Below are 25806 nucleotides of genomic sequence, written 5' to 3' on the forward strand. Positions count from 1 at the left end.
GAAGGTTTAACGGTTGATTGTAAGGTTACCTGTGTTTGTGAAGGATTTGTATTTCTTGGTGTTGTTAAATTTGGGCGTATTGGTGAAATACTTTGTTGTGTAGTTGTTGTGTGCACAATTTCTTCATTTATGAAGTGTGATGGTGTCTGGATATCTTGTTGAGTAAGATTCCTAGTTCCATTGAGGTTTTCATTGTGTATAACTGTAGAGTTTAAACTATTATTTTGTGTATCGGGCAAAAATGTATTATAGTTTAATGGTGTTGCATCAATGGTTAATGGTATTACTTTTACATAATCTCTTATGTAAGATATCGTACTTATTGCTTGACTTGAGATTGATTGTGGGAAGCTTATAAATGCGGGATGAGACCATTCGGGGTCCCAAACATAATCTGATTGTTCTGTGATAGCGGTATCATCGTTCGAGTTTTGGGGTCTAAAATTTTTTCTTGCTTGTGCAATTAAATCAATATTGTGTGTGAAATAATCTATTATGAACCATGCCAAAATTTTTTGTAGATCGTGTTTTGTATGTTGTGAAACGTCATCTTTCGTGAAATTTTCTTTAATGATGTTTAAATAACTAGAGAGTAGTGTGATTTCATGTCGTACTTTCAAATGTTTAGATGTTTCTGTCGGTGAGACATTTGTTATTGGGATTTCGTTTTCTAATATCGAAATATAACTATATATTATTGCGAAAACTTCATTGGTGAATATGGAGTTTGCTCTTTGTGAGTTATGATATTGGATGCTTTTTATATATTCTGAAAAAACTTTTGAAAATTCTAAATCAAGATCGTCTGTTTGAATTGTATATTTTCTATTATTATGGTTTGGTGAGGTGAATTCTATGGAGTAGATTCCATACTGTTGTGTTATGTTGCATATATCTTTTAAGTAGTGGTCTATGATTTGTCTTTTGATTTTTACATCTGGGAACTCTGTTTTACATGGACTGATTCCGGGTTCAAATAAATTTAATAGTAAATTTTTGCAAAATATATGCTGTCCTCTATCAGTGGTTGCATCTACTATAAGGGGAAAGATTTCATCATCATCTGGACTTTCTTCACCTGGGGTGTGCGTTGAGCTCATTTTTTCGTTCGATGACTGTTAATATGTAATTATCAATATGTCTAATTGGTTGATTCCAATTGTATAAATGTACTGGTTTGTGTTTATACTGCTTTTTTATTCTTCTTTTTCCTCTTTTTGATGAATTTGAAGTTGTTTCTGAGTCAGAGAAATATAATTGATCGTGAAGTGGGCAATTTTTATCTATTGATTCTTTTAGTTTGTAAAGTTCGTCTAAACTGTTGGTTTCTGATTCTGAAAATGCGTTTCGATTTTTTGAAAATCTTTTTCGTGTTATTTGTCTTTGTTTCGTTATGATTTTTCTTTTTAGTGTTTGTCGTTTTGTTCGAATGTATCCAACTGTTTGTGTATGAGGTGTGATTACAAGATCGTATTTTTTGTTATCTATTTCACAATTGTGTAAAACGATTGTTTGTTTATTTCCTAGGTTTTTAAATGACATAAGGTTTAGGATGACGGATGCAAAAGGTTGTTAAATGGTTTCTATTTTCTTAAACTGTTAGTTCTTACGATTTTTTGGTTAGCTTAACCTGGGTCTATTTGTTCAGGGTTGGAGAGAAAAGTATATCGATTCCGAAGAATGATTTTTTACTTTCTCGTGGCTAGTATAAGTTAAGGTGTTAACTTACTTAATCTTACTTAGGGGTAGTGATTGTGTTCAAGGGTTGGAGAATAGTAAATCGATCCACAAGGTTCAGGTATAATTAGAACGCGAGTAGTTCGTTAGATACTATTTTAAACTTACTAAGTCTAAGATTTATCCTGGGTCTGGTAAGAGGGGTGGTCAAGTGAAGGATGAATAACCGAAGTTCTTCACTGTTTATCCTAATTTGAATGATTAGTTTTGTTTAAAAATTTCTATTAGTCTTAGGTCTTTAGAAAGGGTTGGGTAGTGAATCGACGTTTGAGGTCGTTAGACACTAATTAAGTGGGTGGGGGAGAACAAAGTTGTTCTGTTTGATCCAAGGATAAGCCTTGATGATCAAATTTGAAATTTAATTAAGTAGAAAATGATTTAAGATCCAAGGATAAGCCTTGATGATCTGGTTTTAAAATTAAGTGAATTTAAGTTTTAATAAAATTTTAAATGTGTGTAAAGGAAAGATTTAGTGTTTTGATGATATTAGTGGGTTTATGATTGCTGTTATGTTTTAGATGATGGAGCTGGAACAACAGGATGATTTATGATTACTAACCATTTATTGTCATGCTACTAATTTTTATTTTTATTTTTTAATAAATATTTTTCAAACATGTTTTGTATATTACTGCAGAGTTTTAGGAAAACGATCTTAGATCTTTTTATCAATCGTTATTGTATATTAATAATTTTGTTTAGCGCCTGAAATGATTTTGAAGATTAACTTCAAGGTTTTATGTTTGCAAATGAAAATCTAAATTCATTGCCAGTAGTATTCTAAATATAAAAGTTTGTTCTGGTTTTTGCCTAACTATCATATAGCTATATGGCAAGTTTCTACTTTGTCGTATGTCGTCTCTGGTTCGAGGTCTTCTTCCAATTCCGGGTAGTTCTGTTATGGTTCGGAATATTGGCTCTGATCTATTGAGTCGTAGAGACATTTCGATTAAATTATTGTCGTATAACATTTTGTAAATGTTTTTGTCTAATTTCTAATCTATTTTGGTTAATTCTAAGCTATTAAGGTCTTGTTCGAGACTTATGGTCGCACCAGATGAGTTAGGACCGAGTTGGTTAACTCATAGAGTAATTTCGGATAGGGTACACCGTCTGCTCGTCACGCTATCTTATTTTCGGCCGGATAGATTCGTGCAACTTCTTAGTCTAATACCGATCCTAATCTTACTCTTATACTATCTAGTCTCAGGTTGTTTAACTAGTCTCTGCTAGGCTCAATAGATCTAGGGTATACTGGTTTATTGCGGTTGCTGAAGTGCTCGGGAGAGTCCAACTAATTTCTAAGTTAAATTCAAATCTCTCTGGTGCTGAAATTACAAGTAATTTCAGCACTTACAAATAAGTGGGTTGTTAGTTAGATGGATCATGATTGGTTAATATTAAATACTTTACATTGGTAAAATATCTAATTTATCCAATCATAAAATGTAGTTTAGATCAGGTTCCACTCATTTCATTTCGGTTTTTGCGAAAAACACTGGACTGTTGGCACTGTTGCCGAGCTAATTGATTATAAAAAGGACCCAAAAAAGCGTTGTGTTTGGCCTGAAAAAAAATTTCATGATGCTGATCGTAATGTTTCATTGCAAAAAAGCCACGGTATCCAAGGGCCAACCTCAAAATCACTAGAAAACGATTGGAGGAACAGAATGGAATGTATGGACTCTGCCTGTGTTGAATCAGAAACGCTTTTTGTGTCTCGTGGTATACCGCAGGGATCTGTGCTGGTCCTTTTTCTTCAATTAATTTGTATCAATAAACTGAAATTGTCGGCTTTAAGTAACACTGTTATACCTTATGCAGATGATAAATCTCTGATTTCTAATCAAGAAACTAGTCATCTAGAAAACCAAAATAGAGTAGGGCTTGGCTGAGCTCTAATAAAAAAACGTTGAGCAAAGTTAAATAAAAAACAAATGATACAACTCGGAAACTCTTCCCATCCGCTGCAAATGGACGGCCTTCAACTCTTTGTTGGTTGATTTGGCAAAGATCTATATATATATTTATATGTCTTGTAACATTTTTTAAAGAATTCTTAGAAAATGTATGCAAAACTGGTAGCAAAACTGGTAAAATTGACCTGACGATTGCGTAAATTTTTGAGCAATTTTTTGATATATACATGAGCTGAAAGCATAATACGGCATCTTAGTTTTTATGTGTCAACAATGCTTCCCTCAAATTAGGAAGTTTTCCGAAATCGTAAGTTCTTAAGATTCATAAATTATAAACAAAATTTTTTTGACAGATTTTTTTTCTATGAAAATAATATGCTGGATGTTTAAAATTATATGTTAACTTTTTACTAAATATTGTTCTCAAAAGTTTGAACAAATCCATTTTAATGTTTTTTTTTGAAAACTGATCAAAACCGATTCACGATTTAAAAAAACTGGTTTATCAGTTTAAGTTTTTTAAACCATATTTTACAAGCGATAAGGATACATTCAACTCCTTACTTAATCGTGAGAAACAAATACTTAATCTATTGGCTCGAATTGAACTGACTCCTTCCGAACTAAAGCTTACATTGCATTCAGAATTACGTTCGTAAATTATAAAAAAATATATATTTTAGAGTTTTAAGATCCACTCATACACTGTAATTTTTAAACCTGCTTTGAATGAACATTACTTAAAACTACCGCAGAGCTTTACCCGCACAGATCGCCCATGGATTCTAATCGATTATAATGGATTCCCGAGACAAAAATAATCGATTATAATCCATTACGGATGTAAAATTCAGACCACGAAATCGATTATAAAGCCATTATAATCGATTATTTTTGAACAAATATAATCCATTATAATCCATTATAATCGATTATAATCCATTATTTTTGTCACTGAAATCGATTTTTTGTTGCCAAGGTAATCCATTATAATCGATTATTTTGAAATGAAAATCCATTATAATCCATTATAATTTATTATAATCCATTTCATTTGCAAAATTTTGCAAATTTTGCGAGAAGTTTGCAGAACTTATGCCATCTTTTACTAAACGCCATGTCTCAACTTCGTCCCCTCGCTCCCTCGCCCCCTCATGCTTTTTACCCCCCCCCCCAATTAAAGGGGCAGGGTAAATTGGGAGGAGGTGTGTAAACTGGGGGGTATAAATTGGGGGGGGGGGGGGGCTGTAAATAAATCTGGGGGGAGGGGGAGTAAATAAACCGAGCGGGGTGGGGGTAAATAAACCGGGGGAGGGGGCCCTCGAGCTTTCTTAACCAACCCCCCCTCTCCCAGCTAAAGGGGCAGGGTAAACTGGAGGGGGGGTTGTAAATGGTGGGAGGGGGGGGGGAAACTTTACTGGGGGGGGGGGGGGATAGTAAACTGGTGGGTGGTAGTATACTGGGTACTGGGGGCTTAACTGGCTGGGGGGGGGGGTTAAATTAAGTGTTAAACTGCGATGAATTAGAAAAAGTAGAGACACAAATTATATAAACTTTTTTCTTAAATGTAACATTTTATGAAACATAACGTGTAGCAACTACACTAAACAGGAAATGAGATAATTTTGAACAAAATTGTAAATTTCAAGAATAACACCTCGAAGAAAATCCATTATAATCGATTATAATGGATTTTATTGGGATAAAAAATATTAGGATTATAATTCATTTTTAATGGATTATAATCGATTATTTTGTCATTTTATAGATGCTGATCATATTATGACAATATAATCGATTATGATCCATGAGTGCTCGGTGCGGGTAGTTTGCTGCTTTTGTTTCTTTGTTTTCTAATTATAGCCAGTGGATGACATTTTAATTCTAAAAATAAACATATCATAAATCATTTGAGAACTATTTAGTCGCTAGTTGTTTGCTGTGATTGTTCTTGCAACTCAAGTTCACTCCGTACAGGTGTGGGAACAACCATAACATTTTCTAGTGTCTTCTTTTCAATTATTTTTTTTGTTCCGAGCATTGAAAATGGGGAGGAATTTTGTATTTGAAACTATTTTACAGTGTTTTGTATTTGCTTTCCACTCAAAATCAGGTATCACAAAAAATCAAATAATCATCGGACTGGGTTGAGTGATATAGCATAAAAAAGCCCTTTCAGTCGTGATTCGAGCGACGATAAAAATATCCAAAAAAATTCTGTGTCGAGAAAAACCGGTTTGAGAATTTTGATTTTTTCGTCTTACTTCAAGCGAATAAAGCAAGCGAGCATGCTTACATGCTGAATAATGCCTAATTCAAAAATTTAAAACTTAATTGTAACCAAAAACTTTCAAAAAATTCAAAAATTTTGAAGCTTTTAAGGGCTGTCTTCCATTAAGTAATTTCATATTTTTTTGGCGCTCCGTTTCTGGGCTTACGTCAGGTTTTAGCTTATTGACATCGTTGAATATTTTTATGCTGAAATGTTTGAAGAAATGTTTAGTTTAAATTATTAGCAGCGCTAGAGATCAAAAAATTACAGTGATTTATTGTTGACATAAGAGCTCGCAAGGAGCCTCGCTTGATTCATATCAACCAGTCGTTTTCGCTTCGTTCTTTCCGCTTTTACAACTTAGAGTAGGAATCAGAGGACGACAACCAGCTGATCGACTCATTTCATTACCATAGGATGTATTAGTGATAATTGGTTCCATTGGACAGTTTTAACTGATACTATCTACACTAGCTGATATCTAGTATCGGTTAGCTCGATAAAGTATAACATGGTTTATTGTGTTACAGCAGACTAACTACCGACTGAGGGACAAGTACGACACGCTGCTGTCAATCACGTGTACAGATGCAGATGCCGGTCAACTGGGCACAGCTGGCATCGACTTCTCAATGGTGGTGACGTCATCGGCACTGCTGCCAGACAGGACTGCTCCGGCTGCTCCATTCGCCATATCGACCGGATCTAACACTGGTAAAAAGACACAGACATTCTGAATCGAAAAGCCAGTGGAATGAAGCCAAAAAACTGCCCCATCTATTCAAATTTTAATTGAAAACGACCCCCCCCCCCCACACTCTTTTCCTCTCCACTACCCCGCAGCTTGCTTGAAACCCCCCATTTAAAGCAGAAAAGGATTAATTGGAGCCGTTTTTGAAAGGTAGGCACACATTCAATATCCCAAACCTTCTCAGTCTTGCTTATAGACGGTTATCTATATAAATCTCGATTACATTTCGAATCTGTAGAAAACAGAAGCCAATATAGGACTATCGGTGTTTAGTCAGCAGCAGCAGCTGAGGTTTTTCAACAGAAAATTAAACTAGCAGCTTGTTTGTAAATTTCTTACTCAGTTTTCTGAGTGGACATCCCTCCATACAATAGTGTTGTAAAGTATCTCCTGTTCTAGCAACAATCACAACATCCTCAACTACAGCTTTGAACTGGGAGGACGACGACACTGATTACATCATCCAGGTGTTGGTCAAGGACAACAATGGAAACGTACCCTGCAGGACCACCTATCTTTACGTTCCGGTGGTGCTTCGAGATGTCGACGAACTCCGACCAATTTTCACTAATCCGGGCGTTGCTACCGCTTACAAGAAGACGGTCACTTTCGCGGATACCGGAAGCGTCGGGGACACCGTGACAACAGTGGTTGCTGACCAAAATCCCTCCGATAAATACGACAGCGAAGTATATAGTATTGTGAGTATCACAGCGACAACGGGAGGTCCCGCCACAGGAAACGAGTTCGTGATCGTGACCGACATTGACGACTCTGGCGCTACTCTCGATTACCCGACAGTTGGGACACTGTACCTGAACGAAGCCCTTGATTTTACCCAGAAAGCACGAGTATACGAAGTGTTGATAAAAGCTACAGATACTTTCACAGACAGTACGAGAACTATGCAGACAGCGACAGTGACAGTTTCGGTTACAGATGCAAACAACAATCTTCCATTTTTCGATCCAGCTCATTATCACAAGAGTTTCCCGGAGAACACGGCTGTCAACACGCCAGTGGTCACAGTCTCAGCAACCGACTACGACGCAACAGATACGCTCACTTATTCCATAACGGATGACCCCTGCAACTACTTTGCCAATACGAACAATGCCATCTACTTCGACACAGCGCCAGACTTCGAAGCCAACACTTTCTGCACAATTGAGGTGGAGGTTACGGATGGGACGAATAAAGCATACACTGAGGTCAGTTTATTCTACACTTTTTCATTAAAAAAAAACAAGACAAATCATGTTTTGTCTGGTTTACCAAATTTTGTCTGAAAAAAAATGTAAAAAGGTCTTTAGTCAAATTATATTCCAATAGTGAATCTAAAAAGAGCCGAAAAATTTCTAACAATTTGACTGAGCTTCTTTCTTAGACGCATGACAGTAGAATTATGTCAGAAACTGTCGGTTCTTTCCAGATCACAGTGAGGATCAGCCCCGTGAACGAGTTCGACCCCGAGGACACTGGCACTGTGACTACTTTGACGGTGGACGAGGACACTCTAGTGGGCACAGTAGTGGGCAGTGTTGTGGGGGGCGAGTCAGGCACAGGGGACAAAGCGGGCACCCCCCACGCGGACATTGTTTACAGGTCATTTACTCTTTTGAACTTGAACATTTAAAGAACTAAATGCATCTTTTTGGTTATACCTAAATTTTCAACAAAAGAGACTTCATTTTTTCAAAATTTTGAAAAAAAATTCCCGAAAAAAAAGAATTTTTTACATAAGCAACCGGAAAAATTTAAGGCCTTCCTTTTAAACCAATTCAAGATTTCTGCATCATTTTTCAATTTCTGCGCTATCATTGTACCTGCTGTGTAGAGTTACGAGCCAGACTCCGGGGGGATATTTCTCAGTTGGGTACTACTCAGGGGACATCATGCTGAGGGCCAATGTCAGTTCAGAGAACGGTGAGTCAACACCCCCTCCCTCCCAAGGGACCACCGGCAAATGTGGAAGCAGAAACTGAATCGGCAAATATAAACCCCCTTGCATTGAAGCTATCGGGAGGTGTTTACTTAAAACGTTGCCGGAATAAACCTTCAAAAAATGAAGCAAGTCGAATAGTTTCGACATGACTAGGTTCAATTCATTTAAACGTGATAGAGGTGGGCGGTAAACACTGATTAACATGCATAAAACATTTCATCGCGAAAGTCAGCGCAGCGAAGTGAAGTCCAGAAAAAAATTCAGTACAAGCCCAATTCAGGATTTTATATATTTTAGGCTAATGCAGCGTCTTAAATAGTGGTTTTTCTGTAGTCTACTTTTTTTGCCCTGAGTCTCCCGATCTTGAAAAAACGACGGTTGTTGTAAAGAATCTCGACAAAAATTGTGCGTTTCATAAATGAGTAGAGAATAAAGTGTATTTAGTAGAAGCCAAAAATATTATGAAAACGAACTTCAATTTTAAAAATGGCATAAAAGACTTCGCACCGAATTAAAAATGAAAATTGTTATGTTTTCAGTGACCTCTGTGACCCTTGAGGTGGAAGGTTGTGACCTTGACTACAGCTTCAACCCCGACAACTGCTTCGCCACTGCCACCTCTATTGCCATCACCATCGCAGACGTGAACGAGTTCGCCCCCAGGTGCATCCCCTCCCACATTGTGAAGCGGTGGTCCGAGAACTCAGCAGTCACGCCCTCCGGCAGAGATGTGGCTGACCTGGACGACTACTGTGTCGACCCAGATTCCACCAATGCCGCCCTGTCTTACACTTTTGTGACGTCACCCTCGGGCCAGTTCATTCTCACTGGGAGTGTGATAGAGACTGACTCGGTGCTGGACTTCGAGACCACTCAGGACTACTTCATGACAGTCGAGGTCAAATTGAACTTCAACTCAAACTAAATTGCTTTCTCTTCTAAACTACGTAACGTATAAGCAAACTGTACAAAATGCACAACGTTTGCAGTACAGCTGTTTCTTAGGTCTTAGGAGCATCAAAAAATCGTTCAATAGTTTCAGATAAAATTGCAAAAATTTTCTGAATACCGAATCTATGACATAATTCATTGATATTTTAATTGGGTTAGTTGTTAGTTTTTACAAATTAACAAGCAAAGATACCACTTAGTCTGAGAGAGAGAGAGAGAGAGAGAGAGAGAGAACTCAGTTTTTTCATCTGATGACGTGCAGGTGTCGGACGGGACTCTGGTGTCGACAGTGACAGTGAGTGTGGAGGTGCTGGACTACAATGACAATACTCCCACAGCAGACAGTCCAGTCCTCACGCCTGCCACTCCCTCTCTGGACGAGACAGTCCCCATTGGCACACTCGTCACAACTGTCTCCTTCACAGACGACGACGACACCAACTACGGAAACGGTACTAGTAAATGCTTTATACATACACTCACTTAGACATACAGATTGTGTGACCTTATAATATCTCTAACTTTATAATACGACTTAATATTTAATGATTATTCAATTATGCCAACCGACATATATATTCAATGCTGAAATTACAAAGTACTGGCGAGGACTTTCACCGGACATTATTCGCAAAATTCGGTAACTCGTAACAGTAATCAAACCTTCTTAACTTTCTAGTTTTTTCTCCACATAACATGAATCATAAGACCCAATAACGGTTACTGAAAAAAAAGATCTATAAACTATAAAAAGTTGTGTCGAAAAGTGTAAGTTTGAAGTAATATTAACTTTATTATACATAGGTTTCTTATTATTCCTTATATTTTGCGCTGTTCATCTGGTTTGTGTGTTGTGTAGGTAGAGTGATGTACTCGTTGACCTCGGGGGACACAGAGTACTTCTCCCTTGACCCCCAGAGTGGCAGAGTGTACACTGCTGCACTGCTCAGCTACTACGACAACAACAACCCCACTGTACAGGTCAGCACACCAAACAATGCAGTATCATTTTGAAAAATTAAAAGGGCGGATACTGGAACCAGATCTAAACTAGTATTTATCATTGATTATTATTATGATATTTTATCTCTATAAAATATTAAAAACTAACCAATCATACTCCATCAAACTAACAACCCACTTATTTGTAAGTGTTGAAACTACTTGTAGTTTCAACACCAGAACAATTTGAATTAAACTTAGAATACAGTTGTTCTCATTCTGGAACTAACTCGCGTAAACCGGTGGTTACTAGATCTTTTGAGACTAGGAGATATAAGAGTAAGATTAGGATTGGTATTAGACTAAGAAGTTGCACGAATCTATCCGGCCGAAAATAAGATAGCGTGACGAGCAGACGGTGTACCTTATCTGAAATTACTCTATGAGTATAACCAAAAGGATATAGCTCAATACAATCACACAAAACGAATAAAAAAACCTAATTTTAGACTCTATCCCGCATTTTTCTCTGCAATGCGATTTTCGTAGCTTGAATAAACTAATTTGCTTGTGTAAACTACATTAAATTGGCAAAAGTTTGGATTTTTTGAAATTTTTTATCCAGATTCCCCCTATTAAAATCCTTTCAAAATCCTATATCGCTCTTGTTCTCAAATCATTTTCCGGAAAAATTGGTCTATCTGAAAATACTACGGATGATTAGTTTTGTCACGATTACCATTCGAACCCAATCCAATCTATGCTTGTTCGAGGTGACTGCGTGCGACTCTCCCTCTGTGGACGCCCAGCTGTGTGCCGCCCCCCAGACAGTGTCTCTAACAGTGGGAGATGTGAACAACTTCCCCCCTGTCTGCACTCTGCCCACCTTCCATTTCACGCAGGACGACCAGTACGCCGCAGACACCACCATTGGAACACTATCTGGTAACTATCTAGTCAGGCAAGGATTCAGGACTGGGGGAGGAGGGGTGTTGGTTAGGTCTGCTAGCTCTCATCAGAAATTCTGGTTGAATGATTAAACTTTCATAAATTCGGATAAGTCTAGACCTGCCATTTGCCCTATTTAAAATTGGCCAATTGAGATGTTCCGAATGGCAAACTCTTGGGATTTAAAAAGAATCGCAGAACGTAGAAATTTTTAAAAAAGTGAGTCGTAGATTTCAGCTCCAAGAAATAGGGCTCTGTTGATTTTAATGCCACTATGTGACAAAACACCTTCCATGTAATAAAACTACAGACTACAAGTAACTGTTTAACCATGTGAACATCTGTTCATGACTGTCTAGGCTGTTCGGACCAGGACTCGGCCACGAATGGGAACAATGTGCTGCAGTACTCGGTGGTCTCAGTCTCCCCCTCCCTCCCTTCTGGTTCCTCCTTCTACATGGACTCCAGTGGGCCAGACCTCAAGTACGACAGTGTGCTGGATCTGGAAGTACTGCAGAACAACACTTTCGAGATACACATACAGGTATGTACAATGTATACAATGCTTGTAAAAAGCATTTAAGCTTGTTTAATAATTGTAATAATTCATCGAAATCGAGGAGAAAGTTTATACATATTAACGAGTGTAATTATTTATCTGGGAAGTTATCACAAGTTAACGAAGTCTCTCGGATAGTTGAACTCGGTAGTTCTTTGAATTCGATTTTTAATAGAAACTCTGGTCAACAGCTTGTTAACTTTCATTTAAAAAGCTTCTTCGACAATCTGTATCTGAAACATGGCAATTAACAAATTGAGTGAAAGAAAACATCCCATTGTCTTGAATCAGGTGACAGACTCCGCCTCGGGCGCGGAAGGTCAGCTGACTTCATCAACTGACATCAAAGTGCTGCTGGCCATCACAGATGTGAATGAGGAGCAGATCTACTTCAGTCCAGATGTGGCCACTGACTCCATCACAGTCCAGGAAGATGTCTGCTGTTCCTTTGAAGGCAACAGGACCTTCATCCACACCTTCACAGCCAGCGATGCGGACTTCACTCATCTGGGTGACCACTCCCAGTTCACATGGCTGTTGACTTCTGGCAATGGTCTCAAAAAGTTCGTCTTGGAGCAGGGGGAGAACTGGAATGAAGCCAGACTGCTACAGGTAATTAATTAGAGTAATCAGGGATAAATTAAAGGTCAACTTAGGTTTGGCGGCTAATTAGTAACAACAGCACGCTTGCTTCGTGAGGTTGCCTTGAGAAGGTTCAAGTTTTATGGCCCTAAGTGAAAAATAATATTTATGTATTGAGTTAGGACCGAGTTTGGTTAACTCATAGAGTAATTTCGGATAGGGTACACCGTCTGCTCGTCACGCTATCTTATTTTCGGCCGGATAGATTCGTGCAACTTCTTAGTCTAATACCGATCCTAATCTTACTCTTATACTATCTAGTCTCAGGTTGTTTAACTAGTCTCTGCTAGGCTCAATAGATCTAGGGTATACTGGTTTATTGCGGCTGCTGAAGTGCTCGGGAGAGTCCAACTAATTTCTAAGTTAAATTCAAATCTCTCTGGTGCTGAAATTACAAGTAACTTCAGCACTTACAAATAAGTGGGTTGTTAGTTAGATGGATCATGATTGGTTAATATTAAATACTTTACATTGGTAAAATATCTAATTTATCCAATCATAAAATGTAGTTTAGATCAGGTTCCACCCATCCGGGTTTTACAGAGTTTTTTAGAATAGTTCTTCTGCAATTCGAAGGATGGATGATGGACGTTGGTGTTTGGCGAACATCTTATTTCTTCTGTTTCCTCTTTGTTAAAGAAGTTCCAGGAAGCTGGAGTTAGAGACATAAGACGTTGTGTCTTCTAGTGACAACGACTAAGTCTTTGCAACAAACTCAAATCTGATTTCAGAATGGTTTGCTATGTCAGGTTTTTCTGTTCTGCGTGGAGAACTTCTTTTGTGTCTGATCTAATTTGGGAATGGCGTGGAGATTGTGCGTGGAGGGGATGCCTGGTTACTCGGATCTGTACGTATACTTGAACATCGAGGTGGTCATTGGTCTAGTTCAATGAAGTCCTTTTCTGCGAAGTCAAGTCGTACTCTAAATCCTTTGAGTTGTGATTGTGAGTGGCATATCGATTGTGGTTGGCCATTCTCTCTCGAGTGTAGTGGGGTCGTTTTGTCTTTAGATGTTCGTCCTTGGTGTTGTATTCTGATCTATGTATTACATAATGTAATTTACATTTTATAAAACATTTATTAGTTTAATATTTTTTAATTATGATTTTAGTTAGTTGTTTTCACAAAAGCTTTTTGTTTTAGTTCGGTTATTTTGAAGAGTTACTCACACTTGAGTAGCTCTTATTAAAAATAGAGGTGTGGTCACAAAGCGTGGATGTAGCGCGGTGGGTTAGGCCGGCTATAGAGCATGCTCAGGACGTCCTTCCTGGTGGGTTAGGCCAGGAGTGGGAGTATGATTTCATGCAGTTTTTGTGAGGGGTCCTGTTATGTGACAACGTTTTATGTTGGGTTTGTTGTGGTTTTTCTTATGTCTTGTTGGTTATGTCCTTTTTCCAAAAAGCAAATTGTTCGTGGTATGGGTTTGTCTTTCGACTTTTTTGTGTTTTATTATTTCTTTCTTAGACTTTATAATAGTCTTCAAAAGAATAAATTATCCAGTTTTAAACTGGGTTAATCCGGTTTGGGTACCGTTGGTTTCCTTTTCTTAGTCATGCTGTTATTCTATGATTTGTGGTATTTAGTAAGCTGCGTTGGTTAGTTTTGTTTAGTATATGATTCTTTTCCAACCGGGTTAAAGTAAAGTTTGAAACATGTTATTATATGTTAGAGTTGTTGAGTGTGAAAACTTGAAACTGAAATTCATTATTTTAAACAATTCTTCGTGGGCGAGCTGTGCGAGTGTGGATAGAATTTCTGTGCGAATGAATGAGAATATCAAAAGGTTAGTACTGCATTTGCATTTTATTAATTTACTGCATAGAATTTGGAAATTTACTGCTAGTTATGGGGGAATTTTAAGTTACAAATTTTCATCATAATTAGATTTACTGCTTGTGGGGAAAATTTTAGAAATGAATTTACTGCATTGGTATTAAATTTATAAATTTATAAGTGTAAGAGATTAATAGAATTGTTGAAATCTGTTTGATGAAATTTGCGATCTTTATTTGTTTTTTGTGGTTTTTGTAGGTGATCGTCGGATGAAGGCTAAAAATCTAAAGAAAACATGGATAAAGTATGGTGAGTTTTTTAATATTTTAATTAGTTAGTAATATTCATTTAATTCATACTTACCTGTTAGTCGTCGGGGAAAAAACCGTGGGGGAAGATGTCGTGGATTAGTTCTGAAGTTGTTAGTAGTTTAGCTAAGATGCGGATGATATTTTTAGTCTGAAGCAGTGGCCAAAGCAATTGAAGTGCCTTAATAGTGGTTAGTTCTTCAGTGCCAACTGCAAACTCATAAGGTGTGTTTTGGATTAGATTATATAATTTGTGATTGAATTTAGTGTTGTGGATGAATTCTAAAATTGGGATTTCTATAGGTTGTACAAACTCGTGCGGGATAAGGAAGGGTCGGGATTCTTCGGCGTTGAAGGTCTTGGTGATGGGACAGAAGATGTACATTTGGGTTATGGGATCATAATTGCGAAGAATACCATGAAGGTTAGTATCTTTAATGCAATATGTGAAATTTAGGAAAAATGGTGAAGTGTATTTGGAATTAATGAATTGAAAGCGATGGTGTGGTTGTCTAGAGGGTGTGTGTAGGTCAAAGTGATTTTGGATGAAGCGATAATAACTATATGTGTGGGTTTGTTTAGTGCGCAACATAATCTCGTGTGAGCAGTGTAAATCTCTTTCGTGTGGTGCAAGGAAATGAAAGGTTAGTGAAAATATTTGGAAGCGTTCTTTGAAACTTTCGTATGCTTGTGTGTCTGTTAGTGCTTCTGAAATAATGTGATCAAACTTTCGGTCGAAGATGTTTAGTGTAAATATATATGGTGTCTTGATGAAAAATTTCTCGGTAATTTGTGGATTAGCGAAGCGATCGTCGTCTAAGAATTGATCTTGGTTAGCTCTGATGATGTTGTGATCATAGTATTCTAGTGTATATTCGTTAGCTCTAGGTGCAGTGTGTGTTTTTAGTGATTTTTTATATCCAACGTAAGTAAATTGTCTAGCGGTTAGTGGTGTAGTGAGTCGATATAGCATGTCCGTATTTCGCTCTATATCGATGTGAGTGTTAGATAAAGGTAAGCAAAGAGGGTTAGTAAAATGATAATATGAGGTCCAAGAGAGAGTGGGCATTAAAACGTATTCATCTACAAAGTTGCGTGTTTCGTTAGTGTCGTGGGGGGTGTTTAAGGTGTATTGTGGGAATGAGGGTAAGGTGATGGCTAAAAATTCTTTTGTGTTAGTATGCTTGGGGTGGTTGATGTATTCGCGGGCTGTTCCTGGTTTTGCTGGGAAAGGATGGTTGCGGAACTTTCTTTTAAAAGTGCGGTAAGCTCTATTAGTGTTAAGTGAAGATTCAGTTGATGTTGATGATGGTGCTAATGATTCAGTATAATTTGAAGAGGGTGTAGGGGTAGGGGGATTGGATGAATTGATTGTGGAGGAGATTTGGTTTATTGTTGGGGTATGTAGGTGGTAGGGTTGTTGTTGAAGGGTAATAAAATTATCTAGCTCTGGGGAGATTCGGGGGGTGTCTGGAGAATGAGATGATTGGTCAGAATGGTATGAGGAGTAGGTTGGGGTAACTTGGGAAGCATAAGAGGGTGTGGGAGTGATTGGGTCAGGGTTATTGGATAATATGGGTTGAAAAGGGGGTTGAGAAAAATTAGAAGAATTATGAAAATTATTGGATGGGGATGGTTCTGAGTCGGCAAATTCATCGGGGGTTTCAATATTCGGGTTATTGAGTTGTGAGATGGAATATAAAACTGAGATGTGTGAATTAGTGTCGGAATTCATGCCTGATGTTACATTACTAGATGGAAAATCGGGTGGCGGAAAAGCAAAAAGTGGTATTATTGGGATTGGAGAGGTAAGATTGGTTGGGTGGGAATTTGATCGGTGTAGTGATCCAAGTTGGCGGCTCATCGTGGGCTAAAAAAATGATTATTTTGAGACTGAAAAGCGGTGGTATGGGGTTGTTCAATAATTTGTTCATAAGTATTATCATCTTGTGACTGTTGTGTCATTATATGTTGGATGGGACTTTGTGATGTGGTGAGTCGAAAATTTGGATTATGTGTGATGGCTAAATTTCGAAAATTTCGTGGGACTAGGGATAGTGGGTGGTTATTTGGTAGGGGTGGTAATTGTGGTGCCGTTGGCGTTATGTCTACATTGTTATGTTCTTCGTCGTATGTATTTTGTCGTGTTGCTATTTTTGTGTTATATTCTTTTATTTGTGCGTCTAAAAGAATTTTGTTTATAGATGTAGAAAAGATTCCAAAAAATCCTGCAAAGAGTATGCGTGCTACGCTTGCTTGTCTGTTTACTTGTGTGTGTATAGCACATGTGTTGTAGATTCCTTTTAAAAGTGAGAAAAGAAATCCAATAAAGTTAAACATTGCGTATAAAATAGTCAATTTTTCTAAGATGTAATAGGGCCATCCTAGAAAATCGAGGATCTCATTTTTGAGTGTAACAAAGCTAAAAATGTTAATTGGTGATATATCTTGGGGACGGTATTTTTCACCGTTTAGATATATATAATCTTTAATGTCTTTAAAATATCCGCTATAGTCTTGCGTGTAGATATCGGCAAATCCTGCGGTTTCTGCAAGTTTGCGTAAATTTTGGTCTATTGATTGTCTTTGTATAGTGTCCATTTGTGTTAATAATTCTTGGAATTGTTGTGTTCTAATGTGATGTTGAATATCTGATTTTGAATAGATTCCTATTGATTGTAAGTCTATATTTGGGTTTCGAGCAATAGCGCGAATGCTTTCTGGTGAAAATTTTTTGAGTGATTGCATTAATGTGGGATATGGAGTGAGAAGATAATATTTATTTTCATCAGGGTTTAGTTGTACTACATTCTGGCTGTTTTCTGATCCACATGGAACTGCGGTATCCCAGAAATAGGTTCTTCGTGAAAGTGTGTCAACGAAATGTACTTTATTCTTATAAAAGATAGGGATTCTTTTATAACATCGTTTATCTTCAAAAACGTATAGTGGTGATACTTTTTTAGTACAAGTATAAAACCATAAGATGTTTCCTTCATAGTCTAAAAAATTTGATCTATTTCCAGATAATAAGTATCCTGCATAGGGTATTTTTAATACTGCTAGTGCAAGTGATTGTAATATTTGTGTTCGTTCTAATTCGCATAGTTGGTGTAGTGTTTCTAATTCGGAGAGTGACATTTCTTGAAAAATTCGGCTAATTGTATAATCTAGTTTCATATCTAAATGAATATCATAGTGGATATTACCGAAATATGTAGTATTCATTAGTGATAATTCTTGTAAGCGTGTGCTTCTGGTGTCATGGGGTTTTAGATGTCCACCAGGTTGTCCGTTGCTTTTTTCAAAATTAACTGGTATATAGGATGTTCCTTCGTTTGGAGGATGACCTGTGGCATATGGGTCTATTTTTACTTTTCCAGTGGTCATGTCGAATCCTTTTTCGTATTCAACTAATATTTCAGAGTATTGTGTTCTGTGAAGTGGATTCCTGTATTTACATGCAAGTTCTGTTTCTTGATATATTTGAAAACGTGTCAATTTATTTTCTATATTGTCTATGTTTCTAAAATTAGAACTTAGTTTTCGTGATGGATGGACTTGTTCATATGGAATTGATTGTATAAAATATTTTTCGTGAAATTTTATCATACGAGCGTGTATTTTTGCTACTTGAAATGTTGTACATGTATCTTCGGGGAACCAAACAATGGTTGCTTGTGTTCTCGTTGTAGGGTCGCAATAACCTTGATCATTTTTACAAGGTAATCCGATTCCTTGATAGATCATTGTATTATCTGATAAATCTCGTGTTAGTTGTATTTTTTCGAGTTGTATTTTCCAATCGAAAAACATTATTTCTTGGTATCCTTTATTTTTTGTGTCTGCTTTGCAGTTTGATGGGTCATTTATACCAATGTGTGGAATCCAATGTTTATCGTGTAGGTCATAGGTTAATCGTCCGTGTGCGCCGTTATACGGGTATTTTTCGTCTAGTTTTATATGTCCTTGGTGTCTTTCAAGTTGTGATTGATGTACAGAGTCTGAAAAAACTTGAAAATTAACTAACTTTCTTGCGGAGTTTTTATTTTGTGTGATGTTTAGTCTAAGTAATTCACTTTTACAATCGTCGGGATTGAGATGTAAAAGACGTTCTATATTACTCTGATAGAATGATTCATGGTCAAGTCGGTTTTTGTTTCCGTTTGAGACTTGTGAACAATGTACTTTCTTTTCGGAAAATGTTGCTGTGAATTTATAACCTGTAACTGTTGTTGCTCGGGCTTTTGAATAGAGTGTTGCTATTACATCTGTGGTTTCTATAGCTTGTGGTTCTGTTTCACATTGTGATACTTGATTTATTGCATATTTATGTAGTGTTTTTTGTTCATTTTCTTCACAATCGTAATGTGTTACTAATAAATCTTGTGGTCCTGTACGAGGGGAAGGGTTTATGTTTTGATTTGAGATTACTAGAAAAAGGAGTTGGAGAAAAATTAATAATTTTAGAATATACATGTGTATGATAATCCTGAGTATGGATTATAAAATGTAATGTAGCCAATTGTGTTTTTGGTATATCTGTCGTATTTGTATATTACTTCAGTAGTTATAAACGGTGGTGGTAGTGATTGAGCTGTTATGTTAGGTGGATTTAATGGGTAGGGATGTTGGGTAATATTATTTAACTTAACTGTGATTTCAAACTTTAATTGTAAACTGTTTTGTTGGAGTATTTGAATATTGTGATCACGGATATCGTTGTGAATATCTTGGCGATATTGTAATCTATTAAGTGCCCAGTTATGAAGGCGGTTACTTTCTTGATGTTGTCCAAATAATGGTGGAGGTGCTTTAAATGTATTCCAATCTAGTCTTAAAGGAATATTTATTGATGATTGTTCTCGATATCTGGCGTCGAGATTATTTGGAAAATTTAAGTTAAAAGGTGGTGGTGAAATCTGGCTTATTGATGGTGTTGATGGTAGTGATAATGTTTCTGGTAGTGATGAGGATGTTGTTGTATCCGTAGAAATATCTATTGGATTATTGACTAATTTTAATTCACCTTGTGTAAATGAATGTGTTGTCCAATATGGTAGTCGTGATGCCTGGTTTGGGGGGTTAAAGGGATTTTCACGTATTTGTTCAGATGTTGGTGTTGAACCTAAGTAATCTGATGGTAGGCTTGAGGTGCTACGTTGTGAAAGAAGCGTAGGGGTTTCTGGTAATATACCAATGGGGTTTTCTGGAGTGTTTTGTGATGGGGATTGAGGTATATCAAAATGAACTCGGGGAGTTTGAAAATTTCTGTTTCGTCGAGGATGTATAATTTGTCTATTTATTTCGACTGTATTTTGGTTTTGACTAGGATTTCTTATTCTACTTAGTTCTTGTGGTAGTGTTGGGTATAGGTTATATGTTGGTTCGCTTAGAGGTGCTTGTCGTTGAACTGGTTCTAGTGGTTCTGATAAACGAGCATGTCGTTCTTCAAAAGTGTATGGATTGTCTTGAAAAGAAATTCGTGTAGATGTTTGAGGATTTTGAGTAGTTGATGGTGGTGTTAGGTTATCTTGGGATGATGTCGGTGAAGACTGATTCTGTGACTGTTGGGTAGCAATTTTTGATGGATTTTTGAATTGTTACTTTAGTGGGAAGGTTTATGTTTATTATAATATTCTTCCAAAAAAAGAATTAGAAGGATTGTTGCTAGGGCAAATGTGAAGATTGCTTTCTTTATACATTTACATATTGTCAAAATGAGGGATGATAAAAATGTTATGAAAATTACAAACAATAAAAAAATATCAGTTCTACTGAAAATTGTTCGTATCATTTAGACAAGTTGTATAAATCGTACCTGTGGATATAATCAAGGGTTTTGGAAAGTTGGAGGAATAGTTCGAGTATAGTGTAGAAAATTAAAAAAATGTTACAAAAAATGATTAGGATTATTAGAAAAGATTCAAGTATATCAAAAAGAAATATTATAAAGGTTTCAAGTATTGTAAAAAAATGTTTAAAATTTATGAGTATTTGAGTAACTGATTGAGAGAAGAGCATTTAAGAAATGATCTCTTGGTCGAATATTTTTTGCTGTTCGAGGCGATTTTCTAGTGTGGTCGGATTATTTATTAGTTTTTTGACAAGTGGGTTGAGTTTTGTAAAAAATTGTTGGGGGCAATTTTTATGGTAATCGGGAGGTCTTCTTTGTCTTTATTTTCATTTGTCAAATGATCTGGGGTATTTTTGGGATTTTTATACTTTAGGCTAAATAAAATGTTCATTTTGTTACTTTAGGCTAAGTTAACAAATTTGCTTTGGGGGTATTCGTGGTCTGAGTTGGGGAAATATTGTTGATCTTTGGGTTATTAGATAAGGGAGGGGTACGGTATTATGGTGATATTTATTTTAGTTGTCAAGTTGGAGTGGTTTGCTTATTTTTGACCTGGAGGTCGTAAAGTTATAGTTATAGATGTGCCTGGAGTTCTATATGATTCGTCTAATTGGTCTTAGTTTGAGTTAGAGAAAGTGACGGATTGGATGAATCCTATTGGTCTATTTTGAACTAGAATTATTGCGTACTTGTCAGCATGTTATTTTGAAAAATGTAAATGAAAAATGTTTCAGAGGTTTCAAGATTGTGAAGTATAATGTTAAAATTACTTTTGAAATTCCACTTTCTTTAAAATTTTAGATTGGGGGATGAATATTTTATAGTTTTTACGTGGTTGATTTCGGAGTCTTGTTGTTTTTCTATTTTCTGATTTGTCGATTTGTTCTTGAGGTATTATTTGTTCGGTCATTTTTCTATTTTTTCTTTGTTTTGGGGATTCTTTATGGTTTTGTGTATTGTTTTTGGTGGCGGTTGGTTTTGTGTTTTGATTTTCGGTGGGGTTATCATTTTGTTCTGTGTTTTTCAGATGTGGTTCATTTTGAATGATTTTTAATCCTGTGAAAGAATATAATTGAGTTAATTCGCGGAGTGCGTATTCTTTTGGGTAATAAGGTAATAGGTTGTTTCGATGTTGAACGATTTCTTTTTTGTTTGAGTCGGTAATTTTATATGTGACATCAGTGGGTTTTGCAATTATTTGGTATGGTCCTTTTCGAAGGGGTTGTAATTTTTTAGAAATTCCTTTTTGAGTATTAAAATTAGGTATTAAAACAAATGTTCCAATTTTTAAATCGGAGGCTGGTGTAAAACGTGAATTGATTTGTTCATTAATGTTTTGTCTTTGTAATAACTTTTTTGTTATTTTTTGATAAATTTCATTGTGTTTTTTATCTCTATTTAGAATCCATTCGGTGTGTGTACCGGAGGCTAGTTTAAGAATTTGTGGGTGATGAAAATGATCTTCATCGTGTGTATGTAAAGGTAGGTTATAACAAATTGAATCTTTATTTGGTTGACAATAACCTTGTGCGTTTTTATGAGAATTTGCTGTAAACATTATTGGTTTGCGCGGCTTTTGGTTAAAAACCATTTCGTATGGTGATATTCCTAAAGTTGTCGTAATTTGTGAATTATATGCTAAGGGAAATAATTTTACATCTGCTGACCATTCGGTATATTTTGTATCATTTCCGTTGATGATACATCTAAGATATTCTTGTAATGAACGGTTCATACCTTCGACTAAGCCGTTTGTCCAAGGTGCATGAGATGTACGTGGTTTGAGTTTAATGTTATATAAATGACATAGTGTGATAATTTCATTATTTATGAATTCTGTACCGTTGTCTGTAACTAAAATTTCTGGTAGTCCGAATTTTGCTATCCAGTGTTCATAGAGTGTTGTGTAAGCGTAATAAGCGTTACAATGTGGTACTGGGTTAAGTGCTACATAATGTGTAAATGCGTCAACAATTACCATAATGTAGGAGTTTCCTTCGGATGAGGGTGAAATTGGTCCTTTGGTATCAAATGAGATACGATGGTTAAAGTACAAGCTTTGTCCTTTAAAATCTTGTTTTTGTGCTGTTTGTTTTTGATTTGGGTAAGGTTTATTTAGTTGACATACTATACAGTCATTGCATAGTACTTTTATCCAAATTGGTGCATTTGGAAAGTAAAAATTTTGTATAAAATTTGAATATGTTTTTTCTGATCCAGAGTGTCCTTTAATATTTTGTGTATGTGAAATATTAAAAGCTATAAGAATCATACTTAAAGGGAGACAGGGAACTGTAGATTCATTCAGGTTATACTCTAAAAGGTCTGCATTTTCGTTAATTGTTGTGTTGTTAAATTTGCGAAAGTATCGGAGGAGTGTTTTGTTTCCTAGAATGGTTGAATCTGCCTTGACAGGTTTAGTTTTATATTTGTGCCATGATTTTAGTTGTCTAATTATCGGGTCAAGATTTTGATATTGTTTCAGTGTTGAAATTGTAATCGTTTCTGTTGGAGGGAGAAAAATGTTTTCAATTTCGAATTTAGATAAGGGTATTGTATCAAGTGGGTCGTGAAGGTCAAAAACTTGATTTATTGTGTATTTTGAATCATTTGTTTGTGGTCCTGATAAATTTATTTTATCAGTTAAATCTTCTTTTTCAATTAGTGGAAAATGGTCTTTTTTAGGCGGGTGTTGTTTTGTTCGTTTTTGTTGGGTGTTATTTTTTATCCATTGAGAATATGGGATTGGTTTGAAAGTTGATGTTCCAAGTAGATCAACTTCATAATGATTATTTTGACAATCTAAATAAAGTGGGAAATGTTGTAAATTATTTATTTGTGATTGTTCAATATCAGTTTTTACTGCATATTTGCATTCCAATCGCGGTGATGTTTCGTTTTCTGCAAGGTAGAATTTTATGTTTTTGGGTATTTCAACTGTTGTTTTTCGTGTAAGTAATTCAGGTGGTGTATTTTGGACTTAAGGTGTCTGGTAATGCAAGATTTTTTCCTGCAGTCCAAACTATATGTAAGTTTGGAAATTTCATTAGAATTAGTTGAAATCTGTAAACTCGGTGGTTTGGGTTAGATTTTTGTGTAAAGAGAAAGATGATTGGTTTATGGTCTGTGAATAGAACTGTTGGATGTTTTGATCCAAGTATCAGAAATTCATATTCTGTCAGTGTATATATTATGGCTGTACATTCTCTCATTAGAGTTGAGAGTCGTAGCTCTGCTTGAGTGAATAATCGAGAATTTGCTGATATGAGGTTCATTTTATTTGTACCATTATGTGATTGTAATAGTGCTGCACCGATGCCAAAGTTCGAAGCATCGCACATTGCATAAAATGGTTGATTTGAATCTGGAATTGTGTTTGAAATTTGTTCAGTTAAAAGTTTCTTTATTTCTTCAAATCGTGTTTGATGTTCTGTGTTCCATTCAAAATTATTTTGTTGTCTAAGGATGTTATAAAATGGTCGTAGATATAATTGCATTTTATAAACATATTTACTTAAAAAGTTTAACATTCCAAGAAATTCTTGGATTTTCTTTTTATTTGTTGGTGGTTGAAGTTTTTGAATAGCGTCAATGCGTGATTTTAATGGAGTGATTGTTTTTCTTTCTATATTATGTCCTAAGAATTTAACTCTTGTCAAAAAGAAGTGTGATTTATCGGGGGCGGCCTTCAGATTTTCGTTCTGAAGTATTTGGTGATATTTTTCTAAAACATTGAACATCTCGTCTTTTGTTTGTGATTGCATAAAAACATCGTCTAAATAGGTGATTGCGTTTTTCTTGAGTATTAGTGGTCTAAAAATTTTGCTCATAAAAGCTGAAAATGCTGCTGGTCCTATGGATATTCCATAGAATAAGCGGTTGAATTCATATTGTTGGTTTCCGATAACAAATTGTGTTAAACGTCGTGATTGTTCATCTAGTGGCATTTGATTGTATGCACTATTCATATCGGCGGTTGTAAAGTATTTGCCGTTTATTTTTGTTAAAATAACTTGTATTGGTTCTATGGGCCAATTACATTTTGATTCATCTATAAGTGAATTGAGGTATCTAGCATCGAGAACGATTTTTAATGATTCTCCTTTAGCTAGAATGATAACAGGGTTGATAAATGTGTTGCCTTTTGGTTGTTCTTCTTTGTTTACTGGTGATATAATGTTGTATTGTTCTAAAATGTCGAGTAATCTGTTTACTTTATCGTGTAAGTGAATTGGTACTTTACTTGCTCTCTGTTTTTTGAAAACTGCGTCTGGTTTTAACGGGAGATGTAGTGATGAACTGATTTTTCCAACATCGAATTTTGATGTTGCATAGACTGACGAATATTTAATTAGCTGTTTGGCTAACTTTTCGAATTCGTCTTGTGTTATTTGTGAATGTTGGAAATTAAACATTGTTAAAAATTTCTGTTGGTCCTCTGTGTAGGTACTTATGTTGAATGTAGGTTTGAAATATGGAGTTTTTGTGAAATAATCCGTATTTCTGTTTTCGTTACTTATTATATTATTTATAGATAATTCTTCATTAAGAATTGTAGATTGGCAAATATCTAGTAATTGGAGTATATTATTTACGCGATAGGCTTTTTCGTGTATTGGTGATATTGTAGCGTTGGTTTCACAATATCCTAAAAGTCCTAAAGGTAATGTTACTTGGTAAGGTGTGTTGTTATAGACATGTAAGGTAATGATATCTGAATTCGAATTTTTCAAATATTTTATGGATGAGATTGTGATTTTGAAAAATTTGTGAATAGGTTTGAATTCAAAATCTGACATATAAAATTTTTGTTTGTTTTGTTCTTTATCATATTGGTGAACTTGTTTGATTGAAAAATTATAGATGTTTCCTGATAGTGGTTTCAAGTGTTTTCTTTGTTGGTTATATATTGGGTAAAATTTTGAAAAGAATGGTGGTTGTTTATTTAATCTTTGAAAAAATGTTAGGGATGTGTCTTTTGTTTTTGTATATTTATCTTTGATCAATATTTTACTATTCAAGATGTTGATTGTTGGTATATATTTCGAAATAAATGGTATTCCAATGATATTATATTTAATGTCAGTGATATGGAATATTTGTTTAAATGGCTTATTTAAAATTTTGCTTTGCTCCATTGTTCTGGTGGGGAGGAGAAATAATTGGATTTTTCCGTAGTTTATCAATGTTGATCCTTGTGCT

At 35.8% G+C, this 25806-nt stretch overlaps 1 protein-coding gene across 1 annotated transcript in view; it reads left to right on the forward strand.

Moving 5' to 3' along the window:
• The window catches only part of LOC134846563 (cadherin-23-like), a 181846-nt gene that overhangs the window by 125416 nt on the left and 30624 nt on the right, over positions 1-25806 (forward strand). Inside the window, exons 37-46 of the mRNA XM_063863946.1 lie at positions 6459-6642; positions 7079-7890; positions 8112-8284; positions 8517-8605; positions 9164-9522; positions 9838-10027; positions 10435-10556; positions 11291-11462; positions 11825-12009; positions 12316-12636. Coding sequence (XP_063720016.1) covers positions 6459-6642; positions 7079-7890; positions 8112-8284; positions 8517-8605; positions 9164-9522; positions 9838-10027; positions 10435-10556; positions 11291-11462; positions 11825-12009; positions 12316-12636 — 2607 coding nt within the window. The remainder of the gene's footprint in view (positions 1-6458; positions 6643-7078; positions 7891-8111; positions 8285-8516; positions 8606-9163; positions 9523-9837; positions 10028-10434; positions 10557-11290; positions 11463-11824; positions 12010-12315; positions 12637-25806) is intronic.

The sequence above is a fragment of the Symsagittifera roscoffensis genome, chromosome 5, assembly GCF_963678635.1.
Source record: "Symsagittifera roscoffensis chromosome 5, txSymRosc1.1, whole genome shotgun sequence".
Taxonomy (NCBI): Eukaryota; Metazoa; Xenacoelomorpha; order Acoela; family Convolutidae; genus Symsagittifera; species Symsagittifera roscoffensis.